General features: G+C 38.6%; 1 protein-coding gene across 1 annotated transcript in view; it reads right to left on the bottom strand.

Annotated features, from left to right (window-relative positions):
• The window catches only part of HADHA (hydroxyacyl-CoA dehydrogenase trifunctional multienzyme complex subunit alpha), a 29,694-nt gene that overhangs the window by 12,944 nt on the left and 3,818 nt on the right, over nucleotides 1–12,932 (bottom strand). The window contains exons 2-10 of the mRNA XM_026671552.2: nucleotides 10,181–10,222; nucleotides 9,310–9,380; nucleotides 7,126–7,259; nucleotides 4,745–4,883; nucleotides 4,192–4,311; nucleotides 4,006–4,108; nucleotides 3,267–3,389; nucleotides 2,995–3,113; nucleotides 464–520 (exon numbers count right to left, since the gene is read on the bottom strand). Coding sequence (XP_026527337.2) covers nucleotides 464–520; nucleotides 2,995–3,113; nucleotides 3,267–3,389; nucleotides 4,006–4,108; nucleotides 4,192–4,311; nucleotides 4,745–4,883; nucleotides 7,126–7,259; nucleotides 9,310–9,380; nucleotides 10,181–10,222 — 908 coding nt within the window. The remainder of the gene's footprint in view (nucleotides 1–463; nucleotides 521–2,994; nucleotides 3,114–3,266; nucleotides 3,390–4,005; nucleotides 4,109–4,191; nucleotides 4,312–4,744; nucleotides 4,884–7,125; nucleotides 7,260–9,309; nucleotides 9,381–10,180; nucleotides 10,223–12,932) is intronic.

The raw sequence follows: 12,932 nt of genomic DNA on the forward strand, positions 1-12,932 counted from the left end.
TAGCTTCTTTTTTAAAATAAAGATGGAAAATTGGAAATTATGGCTAATCTGAGAGAAACTGATCATTCAATGCCCGACTGCTGGAGAAAACCTGCAACAAAACTGCACTGAAAACTCAAGGAAGATATTGCTAAGGCTGCAGAGTGGCTGACAAGTTACCTTTGAAAAATATATTGAGAACACTATTGCTCCAATAAGAAAGATTCTCATACATCCCCAATGCTATCTATTTTTTTTTATAAGATAGTATCCTTTTCTCTCTTAGCATGCTGATGGGGTGGAAAATTAAGGGCTTTTGAGATGCCTTGACTGAGTAGAAAGATGTACCAATTGCTCATCTAGTAGTACTAAGACATGAAACAGTATCAAGGCAAAAATCACTACTAGTCTGTCACCTATTTAAGCCAATCATCTTTTAAGAATCACGTGAAAACTTTTAAAAAGTGGATCAAAGATTCTTTACCTGGGATTCCAGAAGGTAGCCAGCTTCATTGCCTTGTTCTAGGCCAGTCTTCACTACCTAAACCAAGAAAAAAAATTCAAACTACGCTTAGCCCATATTGTTGACAAAAACAGCTAAAACATTAAACACATTACTAAAAACAGTTAAGAGAAAAAGAATACAACAAAAGCCATTTCACTTTTTAAGTGTTGGAGGATGTGTTGCCTACCCTCTTGGCTCCCCCCAGATCTTGCAAATGAGTTGGGGTTTTTACCACCCTAGCAAAAAAGATTCTACCACAGAAGGTATTTAGAGAACGCAAAGAAATCTCATGTTTCTGAAACCAGTAACAATTCAGTCCAGCTTTTATTTTGCAATACTATAAAGAGTATTGAGAGGATCCTAAATCTGCAATCTAGCTTTTTTGCAACTTTGTGCCTCCAAAGATAAAGTGCTATATATTGGGAATAATGGGGATTGTAATATGTGGCTCACTGTAGTTTAAAATAAAAAAATAAAAATTGGGAGAGATTCAATCATATGTTTCCACTATAATTTTTCAGTTATGGAGCAAGATAGAACAATTCTTCCTTTCCCTTATAGCCTCCATGCATCCTTAAAATCTTCTCCTGAGAGTTCCCAACTTTCCAGGGCATATTTTGAAGACATGCAGGAAAAACAAAGGTGGATAAAGTTTCCACTACATAAATAGACTTTCCAACATTGCAGTCCATCCAACAGCATTCCGTTTGACCAGAATACTCCAAAGACTACCTCCTATACTCCTCCCTATACTTTGCCCCCAAATTGCTTCATCAATAAATACAGAACAAAACAACCTTCCAGATTGAATGTATTGCAGGTGACAGTCGTGCCTAGGAGAGCTTCTGCACAATTACATGTTGTGAGCCAGGTGCGCCCTTTCTTGGATTGTGAGGCCCTGCACACGGGTCACTCCTGGTCATCTCCTGGTTGGATTACTGCAATGCGTGCTTGAAGAATATTCGGAAACTAAAAACAGGTACAGAGTGCGACGGTATAGACCAGGAGTTTCAAACTTGTGGCGTCACGGCAATGTCACATGATGTATCAGGACTCTTTCCCCCTTTGCTAAATCAGGTGTGGGCGTGGCCAGCGCGTGACGCATCCAGCCCACAGGCTGCAAGTTTGACAGCCCTGATGTACACAATTCTGGGGGACCCTCGGATGAAACGTGACACCACTGTTGCACAAGCTGCATTCGCTGCTGTGTTGCTTTTGGGCCCAATTCAAGGTGATGGTTGTCACCTCTAAAGCCCTTTATGGCATGGGTAAAGGGTATTTGAGGAATTGTCTCACCGCATGGAACTAACCTACCCCAATTGTTCCAATGGAAAAAAAATCTATTTTGGATCCTGTTAGCCAAAGAATTTTGGCTAGGGGGATCCTGGAGAAGCGCCCACATTCTAGTATATTCTCCTTTTGGAGGTGAGGTCTGTCTCCACATTCCTGGCCTTCTGGATGAACCAAAAATGTGGCTTTGCTGCTTGGAGTGGGGTCCCAATAGGGCCTGCTATGTTGTGGGTAGCTGGCAGGTTAGAGAACATAGCTCACTTCTCAAGTCGCCCATCATCTCTGTTTTTAACCTTTAACTTCTCCATTCAATTATTTTAATTGCTTTTTAGCACATTTTAATTTTTAATTAATTTGTAAGCCACCTAAAGCCTCTGTATAAGTAAAATGGGCATCATAGAAATTTAATGAATAAATAATATATTCAGATCAATTAAATGCATAAATATAATAAATAGCAACAAATAGTATCTAGTAAAACTAGGAAGGAGAATAGAAAATGAAAAATATTAAACAAAGAAAAGCAAGCAGCAAACACAATTCAAAGTCTAAAACTATGTTTTAAATACCATTAAACTAAAAATATCTTTATCTTTTTCCAAAAAACTATATTCCTAGGTATATAGGTAAAGGTAAGCCACTTTAAAAGGACTCTTTTCTTGTAGAGCCACTGACTCCGAGAGAAACATAACCTGCATTCTTTGAAGTATCACTTTCCATCAAAGAGCAGTTTTACAAATTCAGTCAGTGAGTATGCCGATATGGTCTTTCAGTTTATACTTACTAATGTTTATGGAATAAGAGACACGGTTATGAGGGATGATCTCACAGATGCCAAAATAGCATGAATGTTCTGCAAAAGCTAAAAAACTTTTAGCCAATCCTTCTAAAATGAAAATATTTTGCTCCTCCAAGTCGAGGTCTCCTATACCGTGGTTTAGAATGCTTGTTAAATACTGAGGAATTATGACATATAAACTTCAAAGAGTTTGGCTTTCAGGTAACTGATGTATAAATAGCTACCTTGAACCAAAGTTGGGTTCCAAGTTATCCTGGCCAGCCCAAAAACAAGATCATACAGGCCACAAATCTTATTCTAATGTTTGATAACATTCAACTGAAAAAAAAGGAACAGAATCTACATATGTACAAAAACATGTGCTAGCTAACTTTGCAAGCCTGAGTGGAACCCCAAAATCCACCGAAGAAACCTGAATTACCTCAATGATGCTCAAGGGTGCAGGATAAAGTCCTTTGGTTTGCTTCTGTACTTTTTTTTCTATTGTTTTGTATACTTGTTGCCTTATAAAGGGAATTGTCAAGGCATAATCCGTTAATTCTGTAAGACAAAGCAGTTCAGTGACAAACTATTCTGGGCTAATTTGGCCTGTGGGCCAAAGGAACCCCAAGATTTCAAGAAGAACAAAGCCAGGGCAACTTTTCCAAGAATCAAAACAAAACTACTTTAGCTGCTAGTGCTGTGCCCACTCACTCTGAATCAGCCCTTTGTCAACCTTTCGAGTAATTGTTTTGTTGGCTAGTCCTTGGGCAAATGTAATGGCCACCTCTTCCAGATATTCCATGGTCCGTTCCTCGGGGCTCTTGATACCTGGACCTGCAAGTGCAATAAAATTAATACCCTGCCCATCTGGATAACAGAAAGGACAACTTCCAGTATCACAATAATCTTGTTAACAGAATAATAAGAGTTGGAAGGGAACTTGGAGGTCTTCTACTCCAACCCTCTGCTCAGCCAGGAAACTCTACAGCACTTTAGACAAATGATTGTCCAATCTCTTCTTAAAAAATTCCAGTGATGGAGCATTCACAACTGTTGAAGTTATCCCTCCTCCAAAATCTATATGCTGCACCATTAGTTTCTGTTATATTATAAGCCCATAGGCAGAGATGAATTGGCTTTTGATTGGGAGCTGCTCAGAATTGGTTAGAAGATGGGAATCTATATAAATGTTTTAAATAAACAAAATAATTACTTCAAGCAAAGAGTTCAATTGGCCCATTCTTCCTTCATTTTCCCCTTGGCTCAATGGGCTTCCTTGTTCTCATATTGGAGAACACCCTATAAATTTATAACTTGCCTCCATTCTTTAAATCCCAGTCCCAGAATTGTATTCCCTCCCTCCATTTCAATAATATTCTGTTCTCATAATATTCTCTTCTGCAAGGTGAATTTGAGGCAAAAAGTATGGGTGGAAAGATCACAATCTAACCTAGTGGATCTACCAGCTGGTCTACTAGTCCCATTTTTTTTGCTCTGTCAGCACGAATATTTCTTCCAGTCAACATCATGTCAAAGGCGGCAGGAATTCCTACCTGAAATACAGGAATAGGGATTTCACATATCCAAAAGGGGGCACAGGAAAGAAAACCAGGTCTTTTTCCAAAGAGATACTCACCATTTTTGGTAATCTTTGTGTGCCTCCTGCCCCTGGAAGCAACCCTAGCAACATCTCAGGAGCCCCCAGGACTGTCTTTTTATCCTTAGTGGCTATTCTATATTGGCAAGCAATGGCAACCTGAAGAGTCAGAAAGCGCAATTACAACTCATTTTCCCCCAAACACATTCCAGGGTCCAGCAATTGTTATATATGAACGTTATTCTCTGTTTTTTAATTTTCCTCACAAAAAACAACTCTGTGAGGTGGATTGGGCTGAGAGAGAATGATTGGCCCAAAATCACCCAGAATTTTTTTTTTGTCTAAGGTAGGAGTAGAATTCAGTTACCTGGTTTCTAGCTTGATGCCTTAACCACCAGACCAACCTACTTCTCTTTATGCTGGAATCCCCATTTTCTGAAACAATTCTACATTAATAACTCTTCTTGAGGCTGTTCCATAGATTTTTCTAGTCAAATGTTTGGCAGAATTAGCTAGCTGGAATTTTTTATTAATGTGTTTTTATTGTATTTAGGTCCTTTTTGACTTCTCTTACGGAAGCCTTTCTTCATACCTCTAGCCCTCCGCCAAAGCAGGAACCACTGATTGCAGCAACAATGGGTTTGGGTGACTTTTCAAGGTTGTGCAGCATCTTCTGTCCTTCCTGAGATAGTTCCGTTATTTCTTGGCTGGATCCACAACTCTCAATCATGCTACAATGTGAAACCAAAGAAGCAGTGGAGAAAGCCAGATGAATGGTGGCTATCTGGTGAAGATATTTACTTCATATCTACAAAAAAGCCATTTGAAGGGTTTTTTTCTCAAGTGACCCAAAGTTGTGTTTTGTTTTCTTTGTGAATACTGCTTTAAGTTAATGTGAGTTAAAATCTTTCTCAATTTCATTTAATACTCGAATGAGCTTCATTTCATTCTTGCTGGGTGCTAGTACTTACTTTGGAAAAGAAAATGTTTCTCTAGTAAGCAAGAAAACAGTTGCCTACTACCTTGATTTTCTTCTGAAAAGTGTCAATTTGGCTACTATCAAATTACTGATTTGGTAATTTCACATTTCTTATATTGGAAACTTTACTTCTCAATCCCCCAAATGGCTGGGGGGGGGGGAGTCTTTCTCCAGAAAAATATACCTCTGAGTTTCTGAGTTTTATACACTTTTACAAAAGGACAGGAATTTTGTTTTACAATAAAACACGTTAATGCCTTCGTCTTCTTTCACTGAATGCAGAAGTCACCAACCATCTACAACTGGGAAGCAGTCATCCTAATGATCTGCTACCTCTCTTATTCCAATCTTTTTCCAGCAGGGGGCAGAGGATTTTAAGCACACTACCTCTTTTGTTGTCCTGATATTTGTAAATTGCAAAGCAAACTGATTTCTATTTTGCTGTACAGCATGCTCAGGGAAGAAGCAGTAAATCTTTTTTTTTAAATTATAAAAGAAACTTTATTAAAGATTAAAAAGAAAAATATATACAATGTATAAGATACGTTTCATTGCAAACGAAACCAAGATACAAATAGAAATATAAACCTAAAACATATATATTCCTAATCAGCTAAGACGGTGTGATCATTTATTGAAAACAATTTTACTAATATTCATTTTCTATTTTTTGGTATATGCTCTTAATCTAACCACTTCATTTTTCAAATCCTTATCTTTTAATTTTCTGGTTTGTCTCCTTAATCCAATTATACCATTTTTCCCAAGCTGTACTATATTTTGAGTCTACCTTATCCCTAAGTTTTTGTGTAAGTAGCTCCATTTCAGCATAGTCAAGAACTTTCTGAATTATCAAATTATTTGTTGGCATTTGGTCACCCTTCCAGCATTGTGCCAACACAATTCTTGCTGCTGTGATTATATGGAGACTTAAGTATTTTGTTTCTTTTGCACAGTCCCCTTTTAACATTCCCAACAAAAATGTTTCGGCCTTAAATTCTAATGGTATATTTGTAATTTCTTTTATCCAAATTCTAATTTTTTCCAGTACTTTTTACTTTTTGGGCAAAGCCACCAAGCATGAAAGAAGGTACCCCTCGTTTGCTTACATTTCCAACAAATTGGATTTAAATTTGGGTACATATTCGCTAACCTTGAAGGTACCAGATACCACTGGTAACACATTTTGTATTGGTTTTCTTTATATACAACCAATTTTGTTATTTTATAAATTTGTTTCCAGACTTTTTCCCAATCTTCCAGATTAATGTTGTGCCCTACATTCCTTGCCCATGCAATCATTGGGCCTTTAACTATTTCTTCCGCCTTTTCAAATTCTAATACATTTTAGAATGTTTTTTTTATCCGTTCCCTCTAATATTTTATCTAATTGGTTCAGTTTTACCTCAATTCCAAATTCTTCTATATCTTTTTTATATCTCGTCTTAAGTTGTAAATATGGCCACCACTTTATTTTCATCCCTTGTTCTTTTAAGTTCTTGGTTTGTCTTTAATCCTCCTTGGGAATTTAGGACATCATAATATCTAATCTTTCTTCCGGTTTCTAAGGCATTGATTGGGGTGGATCAATGCCTCCATGATGGATACCCACCCTGGAATCTTCTTCATTTGTGTTTAATCTCTTTCCACACTTTCAATAATGAGCTTCGAATTACATGCCTATTAAAGTGTGTGTATCTCTTATTTCCAGGGTTCCACATGAAGGCATGCCACCCCGCCTCTAGGTCGTGCCCTTCTAGAGTTAAGATTCTTTTATTTCTCAGATTGGCCCATTCTTTAATCTATGTTAAGACAGTAAATCTTTTTGGTATAATCTCTCAGGCAAAATATGAAAAAGTACATATATTAAGAATGTTAAAATAACATAAATAGAGTAAGAGGCCAATAGGGGTGACCATTTACTCATCAGTTTTTTAAAACAAAAGAATAATATCTCCAGTTATCTAGCAGGGATTCCCCTCCATAGAACTTACTTGATGTCTGCCCCTGCAATAAAACAACCAGGCTTTCCTGAGATAAGGACCGCACTTTTGACAGCATCATTGCTCCATATTTCTTGCATTATATCTACGAACTCAGCTTGCATTTCCCTGGACAATGTGTTTACCTATAACATAGAAATAGGTAAGTTAAAACCAAGGCAGAAAATTCAGTATTAGATGGAGATTTCCTTTGCCTTTCTTCCCCACTGAAACTGGCAATCTCTCAAAAGACTCAGTGATCACAGAGACTATATTTATGAATTAAGCACAATTAAACAATCAAATACAAATGTTCTGTGTTTTTCAAAGTACTTTTAAACAGCAATGATTAGCATACATTTAAAATGCAGGGACAAAATCTTGAAGAATTGAATTCCATTATTTATTATATGATTTTGTTATGGTATGATTTAGTCATGGGATGTTAGCAATATGTTTGACTGCAATAAGAAAAGCAGTCAAAAATTAAGCTCATAGGACAGAAGCAGTAAAAAAGAAGAAGACACTTTTTCTCAATCCTATAAGATAAACTGATGAGACTTTAGTAAGTTGGTCAATTTTGGATGGATGAGTTTTCTGCTTTGAAAAGTACAAAATGCCTGGCAGCAGCTTCTGGGAAGAATACAATGTCGGTTCGTGTTCTTGTCATAAATCAGAAGTTGTATATTGTCTTCCCCAACTTGTCTTGAGTGTCAAGCTATTTTCTAAAGCGCCTGTAGGCCAGACAAGGAATAATGGATGGAAACTGAAGAAGGAGAGATTTAACCTGGAAATAAGCAGAAACTTTCTGAGAGTGAGAACAATCAACCAATGGAACAGCTTGCCTTCGGAAATTATGGGAGCGTCATCACTTGAGTCTTTCAAGAAGAGATTGGACTGCCATTTGCCAGAAATGGTGTAGAGCAGGGGTCTCAAACACGATTTACCTGGGGGCCGCTGGAGGCAGAGTCTGGGTGAGGCTGGGCCGCACATAGAAGTGTTTAGCCAGCTAGCGACGCATGGAGAATGCACTATTATACTTTCATATCACGGTGGGGGCCACAGGATATCGTCCTGCGGGCCGCAATTGGCCCGTGGGCCGCGAGAATGAGACCTCTGGTGTAGTCTCCTGCTTGGATGTGGGGTTGAACTAGATGACGTACAAGGTCCCTTCCAACTCTGATTATCTGTTATCTGTTTTTATGAAATGCTGCTGCCACTGAACCTTTGTGAATGATGCTAGATGATCATTCTGTGATAGTTTTCTTAATTTATCAAGACCAATTTCATAATTTTTCATCAGTTATAAGAAGTAACAGGTGGAAACATATCAATGAGAGAACCAACCTAGAACTAAAGAGAAATTTTCTGTCAGTTGAGAACAGTTAATCACTGGAACCGTCTTGCCCCCAGAGGTTATGGGTGCTGCATCACTAGAAGTTTTTAAGAAGAAATTGGACAGCCATTTCTCTGAAATAGTATGTAGGGTCTCCTACTTGAGCAAGGGGTTGGACTCCAAGGTCCCTTCCAACTCTGTTAATATGTTAATATGTTATTACTCGAGTGCATCCACTCTGCACTAGATGGGCAGAAACAAATGGAGATAGGTGATCCCTCCAGTAACCAGGACTTGTGTCATGTTGAGGTTGATAGATAACCAGTGTGTTGAACTACACTCAGAAGCCAGTCGACATGCAATGCAGCTCAGGCAGCACCGATGACACTTGGGATTAACAAGAAGTGCCTATTTATTGCTTGTGCTACTGGAGCTGAACCAGTTGTAGCTTCTGAATGAACGGATTACAAAAAGATCACTTAGATCAGATATACCGAGTTCACCGTGGCACCCACAAAAATGTAGTTCTGCCATGGAGGCCAATAACTGATACTGAAACTAGAGTCTATATAGTACAGACCTGGGTTGAAACCACATCCAAGCCTTACAACTAATCTTTATTTTATAATCATTCTTGTTGTCAGTAGGGACATTATTATATTAGAGATCCTGCTAACCTTTTTTTCCATTTCCGGAAAGTTCCAACCCCTTGTTTAGCTCTCCAAGACCCCAACCTCCACTTTCAAATTTTCTGTACAAGACCTTCCTTCATCATCCTTTCATCATTGTATGCTAGATATCTGTATTTTTGCCAAGCCTAGATGACTTTCACCAAGTAAAAAGCAATTGGAAAAACTTACCTTGGAATTAGGGGAGTTAAAACGAACAACAGCAACATCTTCTTTGATGTCATAATTAACATAGTTTCTAGCTAAGATAGAAAAGAGGCAAGAAATGCATGTATTATTCTGCACCCTACACCCTCAACAGAGGAGGAAAAAACAAGTTCAAAATTATATAACGCCATTAATATTTAGCAAAAATAAGTAAATATTTCAGATCTTGTGAGAAACAAAGGTATCAACTCTCACTGACAGAAGGGCAGTTGTTCAACATAATGAGACGAACAAAATATCTTACTGAGATTCCCTATGCAGATAGTTCAAATCCTTTGGGCCTATATTAGTCATTCTCATAACTTTCACTTTTCCATATGGTGAGGCAATATTCCCCAGTCTACTTCCATTCCAGATGTGTAGCTACAATTCCCATCTTTTTCAATAGTTATCACCCAACACACCTGGGAAGCAGAGCTAAGTGATTAGCCTATATCTGTCTTAATTACTGCTTCTATTCCAAGTTTCATTGTTTTTGCAAGTGCTTCTATGCACATATCCTTATAAAAGAACCCAATCTTTGGCCTCCAGCATTTATAAGGCAAAAAGAAACATGTTAGCTAGAAAACAAATTCTTTCTAATGTGAAATGAAAGTTCCCACACCCCCGCCTCTCCCACTAGGCTACCGTTGTCTACATCTTTATTAATCCCACGTGTTGCTCTACAGTTTCCTTCTCATTATTTTTTAATTGTTACATGTACTAAAAACTTCTGAACAGATTAGAACAATGTGCAAAAAATTGACCAAGAGTCACCTCTATGTAACTTCATTTCATCAGTCAAAATTCCAGCTTACCACCCATCAATCCCCACCAAGAAAATATTTACCCTTACATTTAACAGCAGGGGACGTGCTGAGGTTTCGGCAAGCATAATCTGGAAGAGATTTCAGGAGTTACACAGGGCCAACAAAATTATTTTAAATCCTCATGAGCAAATATTTAAACATCTGGGCATTCCAAAGAAACATTGCATTTTTTAAAAAAATCATTGAGTGCCTCCTGCAAACTAGATACATATAGTCCTTGACTTCTGACCACAACTGGAACAGAAATTTCACTGAGTGAAAATCTCACCAAGATGGCACATGCCACAATCTAGCTCTCCCAGTTCCATGGGTTGTTAAACAGATCACCCTTCCTTGCTCCACTGTGCCAAGAAGGCCAGGACCCTCTTCCTGCTCCACCGCATCCAGGAGGCCCAGGCTTTCTCCCAGTCCCCACCAGGTCCAGGAGGCCCAGACCTCCTCCTTGTTCCATCATGCACAGGTCTATTTACCTTTGCTTTTTCCTGCAAGCAGGCCCCATTCTCACGATCATTGGAAAGCTCTTTCTCAAAATTGTGCAATTTGGAAAAGGGACCTTCCAAATCGTTGTGAGAATGATTGCATTTGTTAGCTTTCTTAGGACTAGAAAGCTACCAAACATGATCATTCTGAAGGCTAAAAATATTATAGGCCTCAGAATGATGATGTTCACTAGCTGTCTTGTGTTCTTCCATGCAGAGGAGACAGCACCTGTGCCAGGCTCCAGAAACACTGCTTGGATCTTCAGGATCTGAGACATGTTACTACTGCAGCCTAGTGGAGGGGCTGAACTCTCTCCTGCGTGTGGAAGAGAACATCTCTGCCAGGTTGTAGAAAGAGGGATCGGATCTTCAGGATCCAAGCTCATTTCTGCAGTCAGTGGAAGAACAAGATGACGTCCTCCTCGCAGATGGCAGCAGCTCACAACTGGCTTCCCTCATAGACTTTCTGGGAAAGCTGGCAGAGAAGATTACAAATGATGACATGATTGTGGGGTGCTTGGCAACAAATCATAAGTGCAAACAGGTTGCAACTGGTTATGTATTTGGTGGGGGTAGCATGACATATTATGATGGTCGCAAGTGCTTTAAGGGCCACAAAGCACACTTTCTAAGGCTATTGCAACTTTGAACATGACCTGTTAAATGGCCTGTTGTAAGTCAAGGGCTACCTATAGTCCTTCTTTAATGACTGCCTTGGACAACAGCCATTCATAGCTATGACAGTGATGAAAACATAACTGTGAGACCAATTTACAATCTTTCAAGTCTCTCTCCCTCTGCCTCTCTTTCATTATGTGTAATGATATATGTGAATGATCTGGAAAGATGATGGGAAGAGATCCTGCCTAGGGAACAATCAAACAAGGGGAGGGGTGCCCATAGCTGCTTAATGGTCAGATGGTTTCCCATGTTACAACTTTTCTTGCCACAGTTGTTAAATGAATCACTGCAGTTGTTCAGTTAGTAACATGGTTGTAAAATGAAACTGGTTTTCCCATTGACTTTACTTGTCAGAAAGTCACAAATGGTGATCACATGATTCCTGGACACTGCAACTATCGCAAATATGAGTCAGTTGCCAAGCATCTGAATTTTGATCACGCAACCACAGGGATACAGCAATGGTCATAAGTGTGAAAAATGCTCATAAGTCACTTTTATCAGTACTGTTGTAACTGCAAATGGTCACTAAACAAATGGCTGTAAGTCCAGGACTAACTGTACATTGTTACCTCAGACTTCATGAGTTTTATATGAATTTGGCACCTGGGAGTGAAAAGTTTGATCCTCTTTACTTATTATGGCCAATAACTGCTGTATAGGGATGATGGGAGTTGTAATCCATCCTACCTGAAGAACAATATTCATTATGTGCTGTCTCCTGAGGTTAAATCAGTAAATCCTGTCTTAGATCAATGGCCTTTTAAGTGCTACCAAAAGAGCTCCTGATGTAGTTCTGAGCTCTTCAGGGACATGGACACTGAATGGTATTTTGCTCAATAGCAACAAGAGAGTATGCAAAAACTGTCTGGAATGCAAAAAGCAATGATTTTTTTTTTAAAAAAAGCACTTTTAACATTTTATCACCTATGATTTTTTGAAGTATGACTTTCAAAGCACACTAAGTCTGAAATAGGTTAATTACAAGAGATTAATTACCTATTGATACACCGAGCAAAAATGATATGAAAAAGTGTGCTCAAAATAGGTGGGGAGGATGTGCAAGTCCTAAACGAAAACACAATGATTAATTTAAAAAACCTACACGTCCATACTGAAACATGCTATGCTTTGTAAGTCAATCACATGATCTCAGCTCAAAAGCTGGAAGAGGGCCCTGCCTTCCTGCTTACTTTTCAATAGAAGCAAACAGAAAGGAAAGGACCTTTCACCTACATTCCATCTTGTCCAGAAATGCAGGCAATGGGATCATATGTTTGTCCCCACAAGTCTCTCTGCATTTATCTTCTTTATCACAGTCAGTTCAGCAAGATAAGCATACAATATTTACCCCAAAGGAAGATGTTCTTAAAGAGAACTGCTCCCTCCAAAATAGAACAGGTAGAAAATGAACTGTGAACACACATTAAAAATCAACAAAATGCCTACATTGTCCACTTAGCGTTGCCAGGTCCCACTGAAACCAATCTGGGTAAACTTGTTCCCCACCACATATAAATACTTGAATTTGACACACTTGCATGAGTGTATGTGTATTTGTGTTTATATATACACACATATACGTACAAAATTTCCCCTATTGTCAGTCTTTACTTTT

This window comes from Notechis scutatus, chromosome 1, assembly GCF_049901735.1.
Source record: "Notechis scutatus isolate UNSWTSFEM ecotype Mainland chromosome 1, rNotScu1.2, whole genome shotgun sequence".
NCBI classification, from domain to species: domain Eukaryota; kingdom Metazoa; phylum Chordata; class Lepidosauria; order Squamata; family Elapidae; genus Notechis; species Notechis scutatus.